The sequence below is a fragment of the Microcebus murinus genome, chromosome 21, assembly GCF_040939455.1.
Source record: "Microcebus murinus isolate Inina chromosome 21, M.murinus_Inina_mat1.0, whole genome shotgun sequence".
Classification (NCBI taxonomy): Eukaryota; Metazoa; Chordata; class Mammalia; order Primates; family Cheirogaleidae; genus Microcebus; species Microcebus murinus.
The window spans coordinates 13,407,526-13,432,776 of record NC_134124.1 but is presented as its reverse complement, the minus strand read 5'-3'; the positions used below and the strand labels follow the sequence as shown (position 1 = coordinate 13,432,776).

At 42.8% G+C, this 25,251-nt stretch overlaps 1 protein-coding gene across 13 annotated transcripts in view; it reads left to right on the top strand.

The window, feature by feature from the left end:
• PPP2R2B (protein phosphatase 2 regulatory subunit Bbeta) overlaps window positions 1–25,251 on the top strand; it is a 400,010-nt gene that overhangs the window by 128,653 nt on the left and 246,106 nt on the right. Inside the window, exons 1-2 of one of the 13 annotated variants that reach the window (XM_075996179.1) lie at window positions 13,818–13,906; window positions 14,400–14,593. The exons of 8 other annotated variants lie outside the window; for them this stretch is intronic. In XM_075996179.1, the coding sequence (XP_075852294.1) occupies window positions 14,524–14,593 (70 nt within the window). In that variant the 5' untranslated portion in view covers window positions 13,818–13,906; window positions 14,400–14,523. Of the gene's footprint in view, window positions 1–13,817; window positions 14,017–14,399; window positions 14,594–25,251 lie in introns of those variants that run through there. 4 more of the 13 variants (XM_012774177.2, XM_075996177.1, XM_075996189.1 and 1 more) reach the window with 4 other exon arrangements.

Below are 25,251 nucleotides of genomic sequence, written 5' to 3'. Positions count from 1 at the left end.
AGCTACTGCAGGAACATTGCTGAGAGATGAGAACGGCCCGAGCTAACTTAGCGTCAGTGTGAATGGATAGATGTGGACAGAGTTTAGGGTTGTTAGGAACTGGAATTTATAGGACTTGGCACCTGATTGGATGTAGGGTAGAGGAGGTATTCAAAATGTGTTCTGAGGTTCTGGCTTGGGCTGCTATAGGTAGACGGTAGGCACCATTCAAAAGACAGAAGAAGTGAGTTTCTTAATCTGTGTGTTTGTTTCTTTATCTGTAAAGCAGATACTATTTTAATCATCTTGTGGGATTGTCTATACCACAATAAGAACTAAATACCTGGCACAAAGAAGGTATTCAGTAAACTATTTTTATATACAAAGTTCCCTAGAAGCAGTTAACCATTGAAAGTAGAAGACAAAGTAGTTACTGAAAATGTCAGAGACTTTACAGAGCTAGTGAGCTGAGCCTTAAGTGACAAGAAACAAATCACTAGGGAAGAAACGGATGGATGAGTGGCAGGAAAGACATTCTTGGCAGAGAGCACAGCAGGTGCAGAGCTCAAAGTTCTTCAAGAAAATGAATGTGGCCCACTGTTTCTGTAGCGTAGGATTCGTGAAGGGAGTGGCAGGAAACGAACTGGGAATCTAGGGTGGGAGTAGGTTGCAGAGGTTCTGTGAACCAAGCTGAGTGTTTGTCATCCTACAGGACAGCATTTGACAAAGTTTTCCTACAGAACACAAGTATCCTATAATATGTAAATACGTTCAAATTAGTATGGTAAATTCTGGCTTAAACAAAATTAAAGTAACTTCATTATCGCAGGATTTCTTAAGAGTTTTTAAATATGCATTGGAAACCTCCAACAGAGGGCTATAGCATGATTTTTGCTTTTCAGACTCTGCACCTCTTTTCTCAGAATGCTGATTAACACCTCAAAAGACACTAATGACTTTGTACCATTGGGTTTGGGAAGATCTACTCTAGGCAATGGGGAACCACGCAAGGGTTTAAAACAAGAGTGATTGAAGCCATATCTATGAGTTAGAAAGATCACGCTGACTTAGGGAGGAGGGTGAATTAGAAGGGGCAAAGACTGAAGTCCTGATGACCTTCAAAAAGTTGAATGAGGGAATAAGATAGCAAGTTCATATATGCCAAATAGGAGGAGGTGGTGGCAGGGGCAGACATAAGCTCATGTGCATGTGTGTATATGTCTTAACAATATATTGGACACTCAGCAAGTGCTATTTGTAGCCTGTAGAAGCTAGGGAAGGCTTTATCAAGAAAATTCTAAGCTCTTTATTAATATGAAAAAATTATTATTTCAAAGCTCTTTTGCATTTTGTGATGCCTTCGATCCTTCCATCTTTTAATGGAAGAGACTTCTCATATCAGTTTCCCTATTTTGCACATTAGCACACCGATTATCAGAGAACTTAAGAAAATTGCCCACAGTTCCAGAGCTGGTGAAAGGTAACCTTGACCTTTGCTCTTCGTCTGGGGCTCTTTCAATTCCATCTTGTTCCCTCTAAGTGAGGTGGATTTGAAGGATAGGTAGGGTTTGCATACATTGAAAATATAAGTAAAAATGTTTTGGTTCAAAGGAAAAGTACAAGAAAGAACACAGAGGCAGAGATATGAATGGCATGAACAACAGTCTAAGAAATGTCCATCTGCTAATGGCAGAATCTCTCTCTGAGTCCCTGCATCCTTCAAGGCAGGGCCAGCTCTGTGGCCATGTGCAAGGGCTACAGATACACACTTACAAGGGTCCCGTGCTTCATTTAATTCTCTGCTGTTGCTATCTTAGAACTCCTCCTAATAGTTTTTAAACTAAGGGCCCTATGTTTTTATTTTGGCAAATTACGTAGCCAGTCCTGCTTCAAGCCCTAGGGCAAGTGTTTTATTCATCCATTTTACCTTTTGAGGCTATACTTTATCAGCTTGATGCCTCTAAATTCTTTTTTCTTTTTTTTTTTTGAGACAGAGTCTTGCTCTGTCACCTGAGCTAGAGTGCAGTGGCATCATCATAGCTCACTGTAATCTCAAACTTCTGGGTTTAAGTGATCCTCCTGCCTCAGCCTCCCGAGTAGCTGGGACTATAGGTGTGCAACTCCACACCCGGCTAATTTTTCTATTTTTTGTAGAGATGGGGTCTTGCTCTTGCTCAGGCTGGCCTCAAACTCCTGAGCTCAAGCAGTCCTCCTGCCTCGGCCTCCCAGAGTGCTAGGATTATGGGCACTAAACCACCACACCCAGCCTGATACTGACTTTCTCGCATTATTATATTATATATTATGTGCCATGTACTGCTTTAAGCATTTCATATATATTAGCTCATTTAATTTTTACAACTACCCTATGAAATAGAAGCCATTATCATCTTTGTTTCACAAATGAAATTAAAACACAACGTGATTAAGTAACTCGCCCACGATTATACTGCTAGGAAATATCAGATCCGAGATTTGACCACAAGCAGTCTGGTTCTCAAAAGTCATGCCTTTAACCACTTGCTATTACAGTCTACTGACCTATCTTAGAAATGAGACTCACTTCGTTCCTTATATCATTGCCCGTTAATTGCTGTATCTGCGATACCTACTTTTATTCGCCATGTAAGAATATGCACAGGAGGTGGTGGTGCTATAATTCCAAATTTGCAGTCAACTTTTTTTGGCCCCAGGCCTGTTTTCTTCTTTCTTTTTTTCCTATCTGTGAAATAGACATAATGAGTCAGCATTTGGAAGCAGGAAATGCTCTAAACTATGTTTTTCCCCCTCCCTGGGGAGAGAGTCCAAAACCTTCACTAAATTCTCAAAAGAATCTGTGATCCTAAAATGTTAAAGGCACTGCTCAGAAGCCTATAATACTATTCAGATGTAAATTTATAAACCTTGGTTTTCATCCTTTGTTCAGTCCTTGTGCCGCTGTCAGATTCCAAATGGAAAATGTGGAGGTCTCTATTTGCAGGATGTTTAATATAGTTATTTTCACTCTATAGTTATTCCATAAATATTTATTGAGTTTTAATATATATATAACCTTGCTTACAAGTTCAAGGTCCTTCTAGCCCTTGAATTCTGGCTTCTGTAACTTATCACACTAGTACGGTAACAGCCAGGGTGGCAACCTTGCTTGCATAACACTTTGAATTTGTCAACATGTTTCCCACGTGATGGGCTAAGTTTACCATGTGCTATGTCCTAAAGCTTCCAAAGAAGGAGAACGTGGCAGACCACGGTGGTCTTGGGGAGAGGATGCTACAGCTGGTTGTCAGTGAGCATAAAGGCTTCCTACCCAGCCCTCTGCAGGCAGCCTGTGGGGTCAGGAGGATTGATGCAGCCCCCCCTGCATGCAGCTCTTCCCTGGGCCACTGTAGGGCAGAAAAGCAGAGAGGAGGGAGGCAAAGAGAAGCTCTGTTACTTCACAATTTTGTCCAGGGCTAGCCCCAGGGATTTTTAAAAGAGAGTGGTAATTTCTCCCCTTTCTATTGACCTCAAAATACTGGAGACTTAAGCCAACCTCATTGTCCGATAAGTTTTAATTAGCTTTCTTAAGAGAAAGTGATGTGTTAGCTCCCAAAACAAAAGTTGGGTTGCTGTGGGTAAGGGGTGAGCATGGGGAGCCAGGACACCAGGTTTCGTGCTCTGGGTCTGTCACCTGGGCAAGTTGCTTCTTTCCTCCTAGCTTTCCTCATCAGCAAAACGATGGGCTAGACCTCATGCTCTCGGAACCCACTTTTTAGCTTTAACCTTGCCAGATGTGTGTTTAACATTATCTGGAGTTAGCCAAACTGCTAAGTTTGAGGGCAGAGTCCCCAAAACGACACTAACTTCTGACACCAACTCCAAATGTGGAGGATTTCCAAAACTACCCTCAGTTTTGATACTTCATTAGAAGGACCCACAGAATTCACTGAAAGCTATTATACTCACAGTTATAATTTACTACGGGGAAAGCATACAGATACAAATCAACCAAAGCAAGGGATGCATGCATAGGGCAGAGTCTGGGAGGGTTCCAAATGCAAAGTTTCCATTGTCCTCAGGATGCACGGCCTTCCTGCCATCCATGTGTGATGCTATGCATAGAGTGTTGCCAACCAGAGAGGCTTATCTGAGCCTGGTGTTCTGTGTTTTTATTGGAGTTTTCATTAATCGATTGATTTCCTACATGATTGAACTCAGTCAACTGGAGGTCAACTGATAACCAGGAGGTCAACTGATAACCACGTGACTGATAGCCTCCACCTAAATCACTGATCATTATTCTGGTGGGACAAGCCCCTACCCTAAGATCTGTTGTAGCTGGCCCTCACTGTAAACAAAGACATTGGTCTCATGCATGACGTAGGTTACTTCCACAAAGCCTAGGCAAAGGCCAGACCTCTCTTTGGGCAAGGCCAAGTTCTTTACTGCACAAGCACCATAGGTTTATTGTTTTTAATTTTCCCTCACGATTGACCTTCATTATTAAGCAAACACATATTCACTGTTTTATTTTTTCGTAAGATACATTGGAATAACCAGCATGTGCCGGGCAACTGTTCCAAGTGCTGTATGTAGAACAGGGAACACAAAAAAAAGTTCCCACTTCCCTAAAAATTATAATCTACTGGTGTAATAACCGAAACAAAACAGATATATACTGTCTGCTTGCCATATGGGGCTAGGAAGTGATAGGTGCTAATTTATTTTGTATAGAGTGGTCAAGGAAGGTACCCCAGAGAAGTTGATATCAGAGCAGACACCCAAAGAAGTGAAGTGCTGAGCCGTGATGTTGTCTGAAGGAAAGTACACAGGACACAGGGAACAGCAGGTGCAAAGGTCCTGGGATGTGTTTTTCCTGGTATGTGTGACAACCAGTGAGGATGTCACCGTGTCTGTGTAGGGTTGGAAGGGGAGGAAAGATTTGGCAGTGCTGCAGGGGATAAGTGAAAAAATAAAGACAGAGCTATAGTGGGAGCCAAATCTTTCCAGCCTTTTAACAAAGTTTTGCTCTGAATGTGTAGAAAGCTAATCAAAGGCTTTGAGCAAAAAAAGTGACACGAAGTGATTTGCATTTAAAAGGACCATTCTGCCTGCTGCATGGAAACTCTTCTGTAGGGGTGGCGGTGAAGGAGGGTTGGAACCTGCGGCTTTAAGGAAACTTGTGGCCTTGCTGGTCCTTAAGTGCAGCCTTTTGCCTGAATCCACATTTTACATAGCTAATCCTTTTATTAAAAGGGGTGCAGCAGAGAAAGATGAAGCTTTTCTTGTCTCCTTTGGTGCTTAAAAAAGAATGATCTTGACATCAGAAGCTGTAGGTTCCCCACCCCTGGGTTAGAGTTGATTAAAACAATCTTGGTGAGATAGGGTGGGTAGTAGCAGTGGAGGTGGTGAGAAGTGTGGGGGATTCTGGATACTTTTGGAAGTTAGAGCTGGCAGGATTTGCTGATGGACTGGAAGGATGTGGGGAATGACAGAGAGGAATCAAAGAACAGGAAGGTGGGTCGGGCAGGTGAGGCAGGGCGGTATATGCTCAACGTTCGGGAATTTGTCATCATGTGAGTGTTAAGCAATGAAACAAGATGAGGCCATGCAGGGTGGGACTGTGGATAGAGAAGTCTGAGAACTTGGGGTGCTGGAGTGGTTATGCATTTAGAGGTGAGAGCGGTGAGGAGCCAGCAGATGAGCCTGAGGAGTGTGCAGGAGGTAACAGGAGAAGCAAGAGAGAGCCGTGCCCAGGAATCAGTGATTGCAAGCATAGTAGGAAAGGAGGGAGTGCTCAATCGCATGTACAAAACTGTTTGCATGTACGTGTCAAAGGCGATAGAGTATCTAATTCAATAAGTCCTCAGAAATTAATCCACAGATCATGCGACTGCAAAATTCTACTCGCTCATCCAATCTAAAAGATGACTAATAGTTCTAAACCAGATGCCTGTAACTGTGCTTTAAAATTTCTCCCCTTCAACTAGTCCTAATACAGTCCAGATGCCCAGCTGTGAAAGTTCTTTTTTTGGCCGTGACATCTATTTTACTTCTTCTCTTAGCTGGAATTGAAGCCATGGGTATTGAACTAAACAGTTGGCCTATAGTTAGAATGGTAACTATTATAGTGAAAGAATAATATCTTACATCTTTCTTATCTGAGTGTGTTATAGGATGTCATCTTAGTACTTTTAGAATCTTGATCTTTTTGTATTTTATTTAGCTTACTAGTTTTATGGGAAAATGCAGATTAGGTTGAAATTTATTATTCTATATGATACATACATGGATATGTCTACATATATTTTCATATTCAGTTTGTATACCTTGTAAACAGTTTTGAGGGTCATCAGCTTACTGTTGTTTGGTTTTAGCACTACATTCTAGTTCAAGTTCTTAGTAGATAAAAATTTCTTCTTGAAAGAATATGTTAAAACTCTTTTTGTGAATGGAATGAAAATTTTGAAATAGTTCCACTATACCTGTGCTGTCCAATATGGTAACATTTGGCCGCATGTGGTTACTGAGCTCTAAAAATGTGGTTCGTTTTGAGAGGTCTTTTAGTGTAAAACACCAGATTTCAAAGAGGTGGCATAAAGAATGTTAATAATTTAATATTGATTATATGTTGAAATTATAATATTTTGGATATATTGGATTAAACCAAATATAATTTTACTTTCAAAACATTAAAAACTAAAACATGTATTAAAATCAATGCAATCTGCTTTTCACTTTTTAATGTGGCTATGAGAATATTTATAATTACAAATGTGGTTTGCATTATATTTCTATTGGACAGAAACGTTCTATGTGTTCCGGTCACACATACATTTTTATATCAGTGTCTCTCGACTTCCTAGTATGAGAAATTGGTTTGATCTTTTTAATACAGAGTTTCATCCTATAAAGTATTTCATGGCATTAAAAAATATTTTTTAAAATTGTCTTGATATAAAATGAAACATGTTCAAAATATTTTTGACAAAAATGTGAGCAGAAAAGAAAACAACACATAACCACTGCTAATATTTTGATACATTCCTTGTGGCATACATATTTTTTTAACCAAAAAATGATAGCAGTCAGTTTATTTTGGTTTATGATTTTTAAAATATAACATGAACATCTAACTTTGTCATGACTTTTAAATGTTTCTACACTAATATACCTGAAAGATACAGCATACTCCCCAGAAATGACTGTGGTTTATGGTGACATTTTAATCTTTAATAACTGTTTTGATATATAACTCATATGCCACAAGAGTCAGACTTTTTAAATGCACAGTTCAGTTGTTTTTAGTGTATTCAGAGTTGTGCGACTGTGGCCCCTATCTAATTTTAGAACATTTTCGTCACCCCAAAAAGAAATCCTGACCCCTTTAGCAGTCACTCCCATTTCTCCTTCCCATCCTACCCTAGTCCCTACCAACCACTAATCTTTCTGTCTCTATGGATGTGCCCATTCTGAACATTTCACATAAACAGGAATCATCGAGTAGGTGGTCTTTCCTGTCTGGTTTCTTTTACTATGCATAATGATTTCAAGTTTCATCCATTTTGTAGCATGTTGTAATACTTTATTACTCTTTATAGCTGAATAATGTTCCATTCTATGGATATATAACATTTTGTTTATCTGTGTATCAACTGATGGACATTTGAGTTGTTTCCACTTTTTGGCTATTATGAATAATGCTGCTATGAACATTTGTGGACAAGTTTTAATGTGACTATGTGCTTTCAATTTTCTTTAGTATGTGCACAGAAGTGAAATTGCTGGGTCACATGGTAACTCTTTAACATTTTGAGAAACTGACAAACTATTTGTGGCTGCATCATTCTACGCTCCCACAAGCAATGTTTGACGGTTCTGATTTTGCCACACCGTCACCAGCAAAATAGTGGTGATTATCATCTCAGAGAATATTCACCCCTAAGAGGGAGAGATCAGAATCTAGTAGTGGGTGATTTGGAAAAAGGCTTCCAGATGGCTCTGTTGTGACCTGTACCCTCTCCATCACACACACACAAACTCAAAACACAGTAGTTAAGAGGATGGGCTTCAGGTTCATGATTGCAAGCGAGGCTGCCATTTGTTTGAGTATATTATTTACCTCTGTTAGCCTCCGTGAAATGGAGATGATAATAGTACTTACCTTAGAAGGTACCGTTGTTAGAATTAAATGAGATAATGCCAGCAAAGCCCTTGCACAGTGCCTAGTACATAGTAAATGCTTAACAAGTGTTAGCTATTATTATTATATCAATGGCTCAATAATTTTCCATTATATGAACACACCATAGTTTTCCCAACAAATTGCATTGTTGGGCATTTGGGTTGTTTTTAGTTTTCCATAATTATGAACAATTCTCTTTAGAAATAAACTTATGGTTAAATTTTTGGTTAAATTTATGGTTAAATTTAACTTACGGTTAAATTTTTGCCCACATTCACTATTATTTTCTTAGAATAAATTCTATAAAGTGTCATTTCTTGGCACTTTAAAAAAATTTGAAAGACATTTTTCAATATATATTCTTGTTTAAATTTTACTTTGAGCAACGTAATCAGGTAGTAGGCCTACCTAGACACTGGAGTGTTGCTAAACTAGTTTTGGAAGGTCCTCACCTTTCACCTAACAAATACAATGCAAATCAAAACTATCTTGCACAGGATGACCTAAATTTAACTCTGAAGCCACTGAATGATAAAAAAAGTACAAGAGGATGTTTTTTCTCAGGCTCTCAAATCTGGACTCTTGGGTTTTTGTAACTTTTCTCCCATTGTATCTGTCTCCTAACCAGACTAGTAGAAGTGCTATCAATAAAATCAGGCACAGCGGATGTTTTTGTTTTATATTTAGGCAAATCAAGGGCAAGAGGAAGGCAATAATAGAGTCTGAATGATTTCTTGAGATTGGGCATGCCCTGACATTCCTTACATTGTCAGCTCTAGGAGCTTACAGGAGCAATCATTCACACGTCTACCATGGCAATTTCATAATCAGCCTGGAAGGGATCAAACAGAGGCATCAGATTTCCTTTGATGGCTATGAGAAGGCTTCATGGTCAAGGTAGGATTTTAAGTTATTTAACATTATGGCAGAATATTGGTTGAATGGTGGAATGCTCTGGAACAAACACAACTTAGGAGACGTAATGTACAGCAATTGGAGCGAACTTTGCACAGATAACAGGGATGAGTGGAAAGATATATCAGCAAGTAATGAGTTTCTACTGGTGTGCTGGGAAATGTTTAACAACTGGGTCTCAAACAAAGCTCCTTGGTTTATATAGTTTTTTAAAAATGTCCATGATATAAATATCCCACCATGGCAGATTTTAGATTTTTTAAAGCTACCAACATGATGCCACTCAAAGCAGAGCTGGAAAGAGACGGTCACAATCAGCAAAATCAGCTCTCAACTCTCAGTACCTATCAGCTCCAGCGCACCACTGTGATTCCCATGTTTCTGTATTTGAGTAATTGCAGGAATATTTTTATATGGTGAAATCCATTAAGATTCCAGAGTCTAGAATTAATGCAACACTTGGAGGGCAAGAGGTTTTGTTTTCTCTTCCCAATTTAAATGCCATGTTAAAGGATCACTCATGTGATAGTACATGTTGTAGCATGCACAAAAAGGAATTGCAAACTTGCTAGAAATTCAAGAGGTCATCCTCTGGGCAGTGAGCACATAGACCACCTTAGAGAAAGAGAGTTGTGCATTTGGTGCTTAGTGATTAGAGAGAGAGATTTCGTATAATTCCTCAAAAGAGAAATGTGACTAAGCATGTACATTACATATATGTTAAAGTCAAGAGAGGATAATCCTAATTTCTCCCTTTTGCACAGGACTTCTTGGTTTACAAAGGGCTTTTTGCGAGATGATAAAATTTCATGTGTCCAGTTTCTGGTTGCTCATTAAGACAGATGGGTAGGTGGTAAAACTCAGGTTTCTAGGTCACTTCTGTTCACATGAACAATCGACTTGCAGTGCGGCTCTTCAATTCTCTGCAGATGGAGATGGCCATGAAGCACTGCTAGGAGAGAGAACGGTCATGGTCCCGAGACCTGGCTCTGGGCCAAGCCTGGACTGAGCATTTCCTTACATTGTCTCTGAAGCCACCCAACAGCCCTGTGAAGTAGCTGCTATTGTTTTCTTCACAGAGGCTCAGAGATGTTAAATTACTTGCCAAAGGTCACAAAATTCATAAATGCCTGAGCTGGGACACAAACCAGGGACTGTCTGACACCTAAAGCCTCTATTAAGAATCTCCAGACTGGCTTAGGTCAAAGGTTTTAATAAAATTGTAGATATTTAATGTGCTAATTGGACAGGATGACCTAAAAGGTTTCCCGGTGCAGGAAGCACCAGCCTAATGGAGGTGGGGGGTGGGGTATGTGAGTGTTGGAGGAGGGGGACCATGACAAGGGTGATGAAGAAAGAATGTGTCCACAAGCTGTCATGCTGAATTGGGGAACTTAAGAGGGCTGTGTATTTGTAATTGGCCTTTTCTGTGTAAAGCATAAGCCTGAAATAGGTCAGCCTTTCAGAGTTCCCTCAGCTGCCCCCTTTGTAGCCTGTGGCCCCCTTTGCATAAACTGTAAATTAGGCACTAAGTTCCATGACGGCAGAGACTGGCTATAGATCGTGTGCATTGATGTCGCTGCATCTCTAATCCTGTCCCAGTGTCTGACATAGTAGGTGCTTGAACATTTGTTGAATATTGATGATGGTAATGGTGAAAATAAATACTCAACTCAAAGTAATGGCAATGTATTCTTTCCACACATTATCTCATTTAATCCTCACAATAACTCTATGAAGTAGATACTATTTATCTCCCTAATTTATAGATAAGAGAACCATGGCATAGAAAGATCTTGTCACCTGCTTAATGACATGAAAATGAGCAAAAGAAAATCAGCTTTGCCCAATATCAGAGTCTCGGCACTTAACATTGTGTTATAGTCTGTTGATTTTATAATGCATTTGTTTTATTTCTAAGAAAGCTCACGTTAATAAAATCAGATGATAGAATCTGAGAAGGAAGGGATTCTGTTTTGTATTATGTATATCTTCACAACCTACAATCATTCTTGGCATATATTAAGTGCCCAGTTAATTTTTTTTTTTGGTGTACATGCATACAGGAATGAATAGGAGTAATTATTTCAAAAGAAATAGGGTTAATGAGCTAGAAAATTTCCAGCTCACAACAGATTATTTTTTGCATGAATTTTAAGAAGGGTAGAGGTATAAAACCTAAATATTAAACTAAATAAAGTCAGCAATCTACTCATTTATTCAAGGAATATTATCTCCATTCAACAAAGATAATGAAGCATCCAAATGCCACTCAATATAGGAGATCTGGTGGAAGTGGCTGACAATAATAAGTAAACAAATATTGTAAAATGCAATGAATCATGAAGAAGGCAAAAAAAATGTGGAGACAGAAAATATCGAGGTAGGGATGATGGTGTGGTCAAGGAATGCCTCAATGAAATGGGGACAGTGGAAAGGCTGAAGAATGCCAAGAACAAGAGGAAGGGGCATAGGGAATAGCATGTGGAAATGCAAAAGCCTGGGGAAAGAACTTGACACACTGGAGAACTAGAAAGGTGCATGAGTCTTCTGAGGAATGATCTATGTAGTCTTCTTCCCACTGCAGTTGCACAGGGCTCCTTCCCACAGGTGGTTGGGTTAAGGCACACAGCCAACAGCTTTTTCTCCCTTTCTTTGCCAGTGGAGGGGAATTAGTCCTTCATTGCTCATAGCAGAAAAGAGTCGTTCACAAAACAGAAAGATTGAAATCTACTCAAACAGTGGAGATATATCTACTTTGCATGCTCAGAACTTGTATCTTAGGAAAAATGCCTATGCTGTTGAATAAATGTAGAAGGAATTTTGCAGAAAATAGGAAAATTTTGCAGGAAAGGGAAAATTTGGTAAACCCAGAGGCTTAATCTGTGGAGGGGACATTTCCCCCATTGGTTACAGTGGAAAATTCCTCAAACACAACCCGGCCAATGAGCCTGAGCTGACCTGATTCAGCACACAGCCCATGTTCCAGGAAGACGGGGGATGAATTTCCCAAATATTATTCCAAGGCCTCTTGTCACAATGTAAGGTCATTCCAACTTAAGGCAAGATGTCTTCTCATCTTTTGATACACTAAAATGAACTTAGCTTTTTCTCCCCTCTGCCTCTTCCCCAAATTATGCCAATCTCCAAGACAAGTTGGACTGTGTAACTAGAGGTGAGCTGAACACTGGAGCCTGGTGATGGATACAGCTCATCACATGGAAGAACCAGCCAGGACAACTGGTACCAAAGTGGATTAAACCAACTTGCACCAGTCTTCATCTGTTGCTGAAATTGTATATATGGATTTTGAACAAATAGTCAAACATGCATGTAAAACTTTACCACTAGATGAGAATAAAATGGAATCTATTGGAAGCTGAGCTTCCCTCCTAAAAATTATAGGAAGGAACATTTCTACTCTCTCCCCCCGGGGATATGCAGTCGCTTTCTGGAGATGCCGACGATGCCATTTCCTACCCCACGGAAGCATCTATTTTTCATGGAAATCTAATGGCAATTCCCAACCTCAGTTAAGGACTTGTTTTCCTATTTTTTTTTGAACTTCAAATACTTTCCAAATTATGTTAGCCGAAGCATTGTATGTATATAATTATCTCATAGGTCCCTCTGGGCTCATCTAGCTTAACTGAGCAAGACATTTGCTGACGTCTCTCCCTACGGTGACGCCTGTTGAAATGAGTACCTTCTACAAGAAGAAACCTAGGAAATTTATTTTTCTTTTCCAAACCGGCTTTCTAGGGATTTGGGTTGATTTCTTTTCCAAATTGGCGCTTTCTAGTGATTCGGGTTGCTTCATTAAGTGATTTTTGTTGTTTTGTAACAGTAATGATCTCATTTCCTTCCAAAAGTGGAATTTGCAATTTGGGGAAACATGGGTGGGGAGGAAATTCTGTATCTTCCTCCTAGCTGAAGTAGGAAGACAGGCCTCTTTTTAGCATTAATTGGATCCTTGAAATTCCCTCGGGGTAGCAGTGGCTCTCTGTGGGCACAGGGCTCCCTGATGCTTGGACGTACCTTCCGTGTTCAGAGCAATGGAAGGCGTTCCTGCACGAGCAAAACCTAACACAGGGGTTGCAGTAGTTTGTCCAAAACAAAATGCAAAGGGCTTGGGAGGGCGGACTTTTTCAAACTGACCACGTTAACTAGATTCATAACTCAGTCCTGTGCCTTCTCGGTCTGTGTAGACATAGATGCTTTTTCTAAACACCAGCCTCATGCAGTCAGAAGGGAATGTTTTGACTATGTCAGGAGTGGAAGAGTCAGACGTGATCACAGTTGCAAAGTTCTGGCCCCTGCTGGCACAGAGGGTTTAAGCTAGGCTATGAGCAGCTCTTCCTCCCACTTTCTCCTCCCTTCCTGAGGCTTCGAGCTCCAGGCCCCGCCCTTTAACTTCACCTAGGGACCACATGCATCACATAAGGGTGAGCATGGATGTATTAGACTTCCTGCCCATCCGAAGGAACCTTGCTGCTATCCTGAAATGCGGGTGTCCAGAGAAAGGCAGTGAGCTAGGGGCTTTGGGTGCCAGTGTAGTCGCGGCCCTTAGCGGCGTGGCACAAGAGCAGGGGAGCTTGTAAGAGGACGTGCATGCTTCCCGCGTGAACCTGCAAGCTGGCTGCTGGCCGCCCAGGTGCCAGTTCGCGGCTGCGTGCGCCCCACTGCAGCAGAGAGCAGCCGCAGCCTCTGCCTCGGCCACCGCGGCTGCTGGGGAAGAGTCCTGGGGCTGCTGACGCGGTTGGGAGGAGCCTCGCCTTTAATGCACCAGCCGCCTCCAGCCTCCTGCGGCAGCGCGGCGGCGGCGAGTGCGCGCGTGTGGGTGTGAGGGTGAGTGCGCTGGCGCCGGCCGCAGCGCCCTGCCCAGCTCCCCGCCGCTCCCCCAGCCCCCGCCCGCCGGAGCCGCCCTCCCGCGGGACCCGCACCCTCATCCCGGCCAGGCAAGCCTGCAGCCTGCCCCTGCCACCTCGCCACTGCAGCTCGGGTCCAGAAAGGCACCATTTTGTCGCGGCTGCCCGCTCTCCCTGGGGGAGGAGGGATCTTTTTTGCATTTTGGAGCGGCTGCCAACGAGGGGGACCTGTTGGGCATCTCCCCAGCCCCGCTTGTGACAGCCTGCGGGGCGGGCGGGCGGGACCAGACCCTCGGGGCACGGCGCGTCTCGGCAGCGGAGGCAGCTCAGCATCCTCGCTGGGAATTGGAGCTGGAGTGAGCGCACCGCGCGGGAGGAGCCGCCGCAGCCTCGGAGCACCCGAGTGGAGGAGGTGACAGCTCCATTGCCGGGTTTTTATTTTTTTTCTCTCCGCCTCCCCGTCTCCTCCTCAGGCTCGGACCATGGTGCAGTCCCTCTGGCTCCCCTGCCCCCCTCTCCTGTGAGACTGGCTGCGGGGAGGGATCATGGATACTTGTCTGCCGGCTTCTGGTTCCCACGCAAGTAAGCCTGCTGTCAATGGAGGAGGACATTGATACCCGCAAAATCAACAACAGTTTCCTGCGCGACCACAGCTATGCGACCGAAGGTAACGCCAGCCCCGCCGCATTCCGCCGCTGGGGCCGGGAGCAAGTTGCAGATCGCTGTGCTTCGCGGGCCGCCGGCCGGGCGCGCAGTGGCCGAGACTCCTCCGGGCCAGGAGCCCGGGCGGGGGCTCGGCTCGCGGGGGGCAGCCGCCCGTGCGCCCCACATCCATCCGGGCTCCGCGAGGCCAGCCCGGCGTTCAGCAGCAGGTGGACCCGGCGCCCACGGGAGTTAAAATGGCCCTCGGGGATTAGGCTTTCAGGGTGGGGCTCCCGCCCGGAAAGATGACCCCGGGAGGCAGATGACCCCCTCCCCCAAGATGCTTGCGGGGCATCTTGGGGAGGGGGGCAGAGAAGAAGGGAGGGGCCCAGTAGGACCTTGGTCCACCCTTCCTGAGCGGAATAGTGCCGTGTCTCTCCGTGGCTGCAGGGAGGGCATGGTTTCATTTCCTGCCCATTCATCTCTCCAGCCGGCCGGGTTACCTGCTCAGACAATTAAATCCCCAAAAGGCCCATCTGCAAAAGGGCGAAACCCTCTCCCCTTGGAAGTGCCTTAGCAAGAAATGAGAAGGTGGCTGGGGAAATAGTGTTCCGGCGGCCAGCGAACGAGGCTGACACGTGGGGCGAGCAATGCGATCGCGATCGGTGGGGCCTTTAAAAATCACCATTATGAATTCTGCAGCAGTAGTTTCTGCTGAATCAACAGCCAGCAGAAAGCAAGAGGGTTCAGCAAGCTGAGCTTTGCCAAGAGGTGAAATTGTTGTCTCTCTCTCTCTCTTCCTCCCAGCTTGTTCTGACATTAGCCCCAGTGCTTTGCGAGCAGGAAGGGAAAGTCAGCAGGTGGAATCTCATTCTGCCTTTTGTGTATGAATACAGAGTGGAGGCATTTTTTTTTTCCAAATGCCAAAACTTTTGCATTTTTGCTTTCATTTTCCATCCGCAGGCCTTTATCTTTAGCCACTCATACAGACTGTGGCATGATCACATTGTAATAGCCATGTGAGAAAATGTGTGTGAAAGTGTTTTAGGAAAATGTTGCAAGGTATATTAATTTAAAGTTATTATTCTTGGATGCTAAAATTTCTGTAATATTTAATCAAATCAAAATACTACTGGAGAAATGTGATGGAGGGGCAGTAAAAGAGTTCAAGCTCTGAAAAAAATAAAAAGACACATACTTCTGGGGGTAAAGGTGGCATCTTCTATAAATATCCCTGGAAGTTTTAGATGGAAGGAATGCCCAGTGCTATTGAAAATATATTCTCCATTTATCATCGTTATTGGAGAGCATCAAGCTGGATGTGTCTGTGGTACTAGACGAATTAAGCAGAGTTGTAAGCTCTGGTCTCCAGGAGCTCAGAGATGGCTTTAAAGATGTGCAGCCCATCGCCCCCCCCCCCATACCAAGCACCATACTTACTGATTCTTTTTATTTGCATGATGACAAGGTGATTGTAAGATATTCTTCCTCCGTCTTGGTGCTTTGTCACTGACTCAGTGACCGGGTAGCATATGACTAACTCTGTATCTCAGCATGTCACCCAAGAGAGAAGTTGGCCTTGGGTCTGTTGGCTTTTGGGGTAACATTTCTTTCTGTTTGTGACTACAAAGAAAGAGGACTGCCTTTATGTTTCTTCTATATTATTACATTATTTAGGCAAAGGAAATGCTTCCTGAGCTAAGAAGATGACCAAATTGGGGCCATGTGCATAGGGGTGTCAATTGTAGAATGAAGAAATCAGTTAAAAATGACATTCCGTATTGCTTTCAGGGGCCTGGATATTACCTTTGTTCCTATGTCAATACATGTTTGTAAACTCCAATTCTGTATAGAATGTCAAAAATGAGACATGAGTTTATAGCAAAGAGCTTTCTAAAACCTTTCTGATATGTGAGAATCAACCTTTCAGTTCTCATTCTCTCTCTCTGCCACACTCACACACACACACACACCACACTCAAAACCAAACATTTTTCTTTCATAGTAGGTTGTTTTTAATCTGATCTCAGTGAAGGTATGGGAAGACCAAAAAAAAAAAAAAAAAAAAAAAAAAAGGAACTTAGACCATGTAAATACTAGAAGTTGGGGTAGAGCAAGAAGTTCTCTATGGTCTTAATCCACCCATTTTAGGGAACATTTGTATAGTTGTGCTGCCAGAGGGGAAGATCCCTCCTATTCTGATGAATACCTTAGGGATTGTACATCTTAAAAGAGCACCAGGTCAAAATATTCTTTGTTAAAATTCTCTTTATTGAAGGCTTACCCTAAAAGTTTTCTTCCCCTTTATTGACTTAAACCCACTTACTGGGGAATTAGTTTCTAAGTCCATTTATAGACCTTTGCTTTTCTGTTTCCTTTAATATTTCTGCATTTTTCTCCTACTCAGATATGTCAAGTTGGTTTTTTCCTCCAAAATCTTCACATTTATCTCTGAATTTTTCTTCCCTTTGCTCAGATCATTCCACACTGCAGTGTTCTATTTAAAGCTGAAAGCTTTTTGCTGTGTAGTTAGTGTGAAGGACTCTAAACCCAATTTGCATTGTAAGTGGTGGCTGCAGGCAAGTACACCCAGCTAAGAGCATTGAAAATGCTAAGGGACACTTTTACCCAAGCTTCTTTCTCTCTTTCTTTTCCTCTCTCTCTCTCAGAAAAAAAAAAATGTATGGTTTTCATTTATTAAGGACATTTCCTGTGACTTTTTAAAAATTCTGGGCATTAAAATTACTGCTCTCCCCTACCTTTTCCTATCTTTCTTCCCTTTTAAAAGTTAACCTCTTTGAACATCTTCTATGTTCTGTTCTGAGTTCTTTATGTGCAGCATTTCAGTATATCCAAACCCTGCTAAATGGATGTCATCATTTCTATTTTCAAATAAGGAAACTGATGCAACTGAGGACTGGAGATGGCACTAATTTGCTAGGGTCACATATTCAGTGGGAAACCTTGTCTTCAAACTCAAGACTGTGTCTAAAACACATGTCCTCCCACTAGGAAACTTCACACTGCTTCATTTTCCTTTAACCATCAGTTCCTGTTATGGGAAAGATCACAATGGTTTTATCTTTGAGTGTAAGCTTTGTTTCCATCTGGAATAAAAAAATGCCTTGCAGGGATAATTTGAAAGTGTGTGTATGAGGTTGAAATGACTATAAAAATAAAGTCAACACAATGGTCTGGTTGGTTTTTTTAGAGAGGGAACTCCAGGTTTCTTAACCAAGGATTCATCTCTCAAATCTTTCTATATGTGGATTTCTTTCTGTATTTTTAGGCTTCTGTTAGAGCCAACTAAAACCCTATCTCCATAACAGCAGTCTGTTAGTTTTCCAGATTAATCTTTCTACTTTCTAATGGGGCCACAGGCAGAATATTCTATATAGATCAAGTGTTTCAAAATAACTGCTCTGTTCTCAGTTTCCTTAGCTGTAAAATGGTAACAACAGCAGAACCTATGCCACAGGAAAAATGATTCGATACAGAGAAAGCTCATGGGATAGTGCCTAATACAAAGGCAGCCTTCAATAAATGCCCTCAATACATTGTAGCTTTTGTTATTATTACTTAAATTGCACTTAAATAGCAAGTAGGCTATTTTCCCTTAGATTATATATTGATGTGGTGTGCTCTGGAGGGGAAGGGCTATTGGAGATGGGAGAGAGGTCAGTCACTAAAATCCACCATAGTCTTGGCTCAGCCACTAGCCATGGATCTTGCCATTTAGTAATTTGTCTTAATGTATTTTTTGGTTACATTCTGGCAACAAGTGAGTTCCATCTTCCATCAGAGGCCTTTAAAAAAACTGTCCTGTTTGTCTGTATTATAGGAAGAATAAGTCCACTATTCCATGCAGCTCCTTCCAATTATTGATTCATGCTGCCTCTAATTGCTTCCACAAATATTAATTGACTTTCTGCAGAGGTGATACAGCATGTTCCAATACATACATGGTCTCTGTCTTCATAGAATTTTCAGTCTAGTGGAGGAGGTAGACATTAGATAAATAATTTTGCAAATAAACATGTAGTTGCCAATTGTGATGAACGATATTCAGAAGAGGCACAAGGTGCCTTGGGGTCATATATAAGGGGGAAAATGGATCTAATTTAGATGAGGGGCTCAGGGCCAGACTCTCAGAGACAGTTCAAGCTGAGAACTGTCTGGGTAAGTCTGGAATTAACAAGAGCTGAAGGTGTTTTAGGTAGAAGGGACAATAGGTACAAAAGCCCAGAGATATAAAATAGTCTCACAGATTCCAGGAATGGAAAAGTGACTATGGCTGGAATTTAAGGTGCAAGGAGAAGAATGATGAAAAAGAGACCGGAGTCTGCAGTTCATGTTGGAACATATCAAAAGCAGGAAAGATTAACACTAAGATCGAAGATGGATGAATGGATAGAAATATAATAAAGCAAGTACAAAATATGAAAGACAAAATCTAGGTGGTGGATATCTATGGATATTCATTGAGATTTTCTTTCCACTTTGTTGTCTGTTTGAAAATTTTCATTAAAAAGTGATGGATAGGCCGGGCGCGGTGGCTCACGCCTGTAATCCTAGCTCTCTGGGAGGCCGAGGCGGGCGGATTGCTCAAGGTCAGGAGTTCAAAACCAGCCTGAGCAAGAGCGAGACCCCGTCTCTACTATAAATAGAAAAAAATTAATTGGCCAACTGATATGTATATAAAAAATTAGCCGGGCATGGTGGCGCATGCCTGTAGTCCCAGCTACTCGGGAGGCTGAGGCAGAAGGATCGCTCGAGCCCAGGAGTGTGAGGTTGCTGTGAGCTAGGCTGACGCCACGGCACTCACTCTAGCCTGGACAACAAAGCGAGACTCTGTCTCAAAAAAAAAAAAAAAAAAAAGTGATGGATAAAAGGGAAACCAGGGACCAGATCACATGGAGCCTTGTTAACCATGAAGAGTTTGGACTTTATCCAAAGATGGATGGACAGCCATAGCCATTAAAGGATATTGATCAGGGAGGAAATGTGATCAGGTTTGTTTTTTCAAAAGCTCAGTCTGGCTGCTAAAGGGGGTGGGGTCAGAGAGCCAGGTATGAAATGAATAGGAATGGAAGCTTGGGAGATAATTAGGAGGTCATGGCTGCACTCTGTGCTCTAGAATGGTAACATCAGTAGAGATGGAGAGAATTAGGTAGACTTGAGATGCTTTATAAAGAAAGAAAGCATAGATCGGATTTACTTGATGTGATAGAGGGTGTAAATGGAGGTCGTGTCAAGGGCGACTCCCAGACTTTTGCCATGAGAATAAATGGATAAGGGAGCTTGTCACCAAAACAGGAAACAGACTTTGAAAATTGATTAGCTTGAGGAGCCCGTGAGACATATAGTTTCACAGGGTGACTCTCAAGTATGCAATTGGATATCTGGGTTTGAAACTCAGAAGAAAGACCTGGACTAGATAATAAATTTGGGATTCGACATCACCAGCATATTAAAAATGTTTAAAACTGTGTGAGTAAGTGAGATGCCTAGGATAAGTGTATTCCAGGGCAAAATTTGAGCCAGTGAGTAAGAAAAATGACAAGGGAATTTGTAATCTTGGCTTGATGTAAAAAGTAATTGTAACAAAAAGTACCTCCCAATAGAATAGGGGCCTTGAGAAGCACCATTAACCACTCACTGATGTTATTTGCGTAATGCTATGTGGCCATTTCTCAGCGATGTGGTAGGATAAGAAGAGCCCAGTCTCAAGTGAGTTGAGTTTGGAGAGTCTCCCACTTGAGATCTGAGAGATTTGTGAAATGCTACAGCTTCTTAGGGCCACGAGAATAAAAGTGAGGAAGTAAAGGCCTCTGCCCATCCCCCAACCTCCATCCCATATGAGCGCAAGAAAGAGGGGAGCTGTGATGAATAAAGCTGGGAAGGTACATAAAACTGGCTTTTGATATGAACATGCTAGGAAGGCATTGGACAAATAGAAGGAGGTAGTGTCAGATGATGGAGAGCTGCCTCTTAGTTCCTATGTTGCTTTGGTATTTGTATGCAAATGCTAGATCAGAATGGTATTTCCAATGCATATGGATGAATATTTGAGCTCTCCAGTGTTCTGAGAGAAACCCGAAATGGGAGGTGAGAAGAAGCTGCCTTACACTATTGTAAATGACCTTTCTGGGGATGGGAAATGTTCTGCTACTAAACATAATAACCAGAGTGCATTGAAAATCACTAGCAAGTATTCATTATTAGCATCTAGGTCCCTAGGGGCAATCCCAAGCCCTTTATGAGTGCTGGTCAGAAATGTACCAATGAACCTGGAGTGAATAATATTAGGCTGGTCCTGTCAAAATATTGGTAATGCTCAATGAAAAGAGCACAGCTGTAGACTGACATTCCTAGACTCTGGCATTTGCATTTAAGAAGAAACTAAGGCTCCAATTTAGACACTTAGCTGAGGGAAAAGAACTAAGGTATCATGAGTACTGTCTGTATACCAGGCATTTTCCTAGGTGTTTCTCAAATGTTTACTCAAATGTTTAATCTCCTTCAATAACCCTGAGAAAATGGTTGCTTTAGCCCCATTTTTCAGAATAGGAAATTCCAAGGTGGCAGGGCACGGTGGGAACCAAAGGAATTGTATAATGAACCTATGCGTATTACAAATATAATTACTAGCAAGTGGCATAACCAGATTGGAGCCTATGCCTGCCTGGACACTAGACACGTGCTCTTTGCCACCCATGCGGCCTCTTGTTGGGAATTCTGGGAGGAAAATTCAGGTTGTGTTCCACCTCCACATATATACCCTGGATGCTCTCTCTCAGCATTGCTGGGTTCACTCGATCCATCTTTTCCTAGTACAGGAGTAGGTTTCTTCTACTCCATTAATAAGAAACGAAGAAAAATGTGTATGGAATGAGCAGTCACGAGGTGAGAACTGGCTGTGTTTTTGTAAATAGTCCCTTTCCCCATCCTAGGACATTAATAATGTTGTTCCTAGGCTGAGCCGAGAGGGTCCCACTGGGCCATGTGGGCACCCATTCTCCAGGGCTGATGGCAACTCATGTGGTTGCCAGGACCACTGCAAAAGGAGTGGGACAGGGGCAGCTGTGGAATGGCAGATGTCCTTTCACACATAAAGAAATGGGGAGGCATCTGAGGCCTCACTCTGGCCACAGCAGCTCTCCAGCCTGTCTCCTCATACCCTATTAAGAAAAAGATGAGTTTGCTTTCACCCAACCTTACTACCAAATTTCCTTCTTTTGCTTTTCCAATAGAACTCTAGAATCAGGCTAAAAGTCAGTTCTGACATAACTACCCCCATTGACAGCACAGATTCTTTTTACAAGGCCACATGGAGCTTTGTCAGAGATAACCTAGGAGACCTTGAGTTCTTCTGCTCCAAGTTTACTATGGAAAGAGTTAGGAGTGAGGATGATAGGGTGTGCATGTGTGAGGTCCATGGAAAACTAACTAGTATTAATAGGTTTCTTTGGAGAAAGGGCCATCATGGGTAATAGGAAGGGGTGTGCATATATGGAGGGAAGTCAGACCCTCAGTTCTGTGCTTTAGAAGAAAATGACTTGTTTATTTACAACAAATGTAAAGAAATGAAGGGAGTCTTTGGGTAGAGGACAAAAGATGTGTGAAGTGTGGGGGTCTACAGGGGCCCCTATGGGCAGGTTTTAAGCTGGGAAAGATGGGCTATGCTAGATGGAATGTGCCAAAGAATACCTTAGCTGTGCGAGGTTGTATTTCAGGTGTACTGGCTTTCATGCTTGGTGTATCAGTCAGCTTGGGCTGCATAACAAAATACCACAGATTGGGCGGTTCAAAGGACTGGGAGTTTATTTCTCAGAGTTATGGAGGCTGGGAGTCCAAGATGAAGGTGCCAGCAGGGTTAGTTTCTGGTGAGGCCTCCCTTCCTGCAGAGAGCCACCTTCTTGCTGTGTCCTCATGTGGCCTTTCTTCTGTGTGCAAGTGTGAAAAACAAAAGAGATCTCTGGCATTTCCTTCTCTTCTTATAAGGGCAGCAGTCCTGTAAGTGTACCGGTAGCAGTTCGTGGCCTGTCAGGAACTGGCTGCACAGCAGGAGGTGAGAGGCGGGCAAGCAAGCGATGCTTCATCCGTATTCACAGCTGCTCCCCATCACTCGCATCCCCGCCTGAGCTCCGCCTCCTGTCAGATCAGCTGCAGCATTAGATTCTCACAGGAGCGCAAACCCTACTGTAAACGGCACGTGCGAGAGATCTAGGTTGTGCGTTCCTTATGAAAATCTAATGCCCGATGATCTGGGGTCGAGCTGAGGTGGTGATGCTAGCGCTAGGGAGTAGCTGCAAATACAGATTATTATTAGCAGGGAGCTTTGACTGCCCAATAAATGCAATGCGCTTGAATTATCCTGAAACCATCCCTCCAAGCCCCCCATCCCTGTTCGTGGAAAAATTCTCTTCCATGAAATTGGTTCCTGATGCCAGAAAGGTTGGGGGACCGCTGCTATGAGCCCACCCTCATGACCTCATTTAGCTTTAATTATCTCCTTAAAGGCCTTATTTCCAAAGACAGTCATATTAGGAGTTAGGGCTTCAGCATACGAATTTAGGGAGGGACAATTTGGTCCAGAGCACTGGGGAACTGGCAGCTTCCTCCATCAAGCATTGCTTATTACATTACTGAGAATCCCTGTTCAGTAATGAACCTGAAGTGGTCCCAGAATGGCAGGCCACCTCCTCCACTTAATATAGGAAGATTATCAGCTCTGTGTCCCTCTACAGATGCACAAGGTATAGAGGGTGGAAAAGCTGCGAACATCTCTAGTGGGGAATATTGCAGCAAGATGCTGGGAGTTCCCAGGTGGTCTAAAAGGCAGAACTTGGATCCCTAAGTACAAAATATTAATGCCACCAGGAAGGGTTTTACTAGAAAGGAGTGCTATGCAAGAAACCCAGCGAGATTAACGGTGCTCATATAACTTTGCAGAAGTCAGGTTAGGGCCAGGGAGACCCAAGCTGGGAGGTCTGTTGACTCATGCTAGCTGTACTTTTGTCGTTCACATTTCCCTTTGCCTTTATATCTTTATAAAGCAAATAATATTAATACGTAAATTCTTTCTTACTTGAAAGCATTCAAGCATGACAGTAGATAAAGGAAAGCATGAATCACCTTCCATCCCGTGCCCACCCTACTTCCCTGCCCACATGTTACCATCATCGGTGGTTGGCGGACCTCCTCAGAGCCATCTCTCTGCATTTTCATACATTTGCGTACATGTACACAGGTATCCCACTGAGGGGGATGTTTGCATAAATCAGTGCACGCTGCCTGTTTCATTTGCACTTTGTTTTTCTCTCGCTCAATGTTTCTTCAAAAATCTTTTCATATCAGAACACCCACATCTGCCTTGTGCTTTTTAATGGCTGCACAGTGCTCCACGGCGTGACTGTGCCGCAGTTTATTTAATAGTTCCCTTGTGGATGGATAGAAAATTGTTTCCAGCTTTTATATTACATAAGATGCTGCAGTGATTATCTGTGTGTATGTTTTTGTTCAAGTGTTCTCCTTTCTGATTTTATTACCTTTAAAGCAGAGTTGCCAGTTTCCGTTTCTTAGCAAAATGTAAAGAAGAAATGTCTGGTTCCATTTATTCTCCATGTAACCTTGGATCTGTTACCTAACCTGAAAACCCAAATTTCCTAATGTAGAGAATGGGAACACCTTGCACAGCACCGTGACTTCCAAAACCATTGTGGGTTTGCATTTCAGTAATGCATAGTGACACTGGCAGTCGTGGAGGGCTTTCTATGTGCCGGGGACAGGCTTTGGCCTTTAAAGTACTTTTCTCATTTAATCCTCACAATTCTATAGGCTGATACTGTTCTTATCCCCCTTTAAATGAAAAGTTGAAGCAGAATGAGATTATTACTCGTCCATGGTTACACAACGGTAAGTAGAACAGGAGTCACATCCAGGGCTGCCTAATTCCATATATTCTTAAATACTGCAAAAGATCACCTCAATGTAGCATGTGGACACACCTGTTTAAAACAAGTTATGCTGTTGACACAGGGAAAAGATTATTCATTTTTCTAAGGAAATACTCCTTTGAGTCAATCAGTACAAAGGGTCCAATTTTTATCAAGAATTTGAAGATGAACTGAGGGACAATCAAAAGGCGATGCAATATCTATCATAAGCAGTGATGTGGAATGCACGTCACAACACCCGGGTGGGATTCTCAGTCCTACCACCATAATTAGTCCCTTTTGCTCTCTGGGCTTCATTTTCCTAATTTCCTATGATGAGGTTGAAGATGGGGGAGGGGAGGCACGTTCTCTCCCATTTTTTTCTGGCTTTAAGTTTCGATGATGCGTCGTGTCTGTGTTTGCGATCGTCTAGGTCTCTTTGGTAGCTTCTGCTGCCGCGTGCAGGGTGAGACTGGGGCAACACGGCAAAGGCTCTAAACGGGGCCCAGATATTCCCGGTCTGGCTGTACTTACTGATGGGTCAGATCATCCTTCTGGCAAGAAGGCTCTGGTGCAGCCAAGAGGCGGAGCCAGGAAAGGAAACTTCTCTTTGCCAAAAGCTGCTGCAGATGGAGGAGCCAGTCTGTCTGGGCAGCCATGACTTTGAGAGGAGCCATTTGGCAAAGTTGCTGGCAGGAGCTGCCTTGCAGCATGAATGCTGGGCACGGTCCTGGGGCTGCAGCAA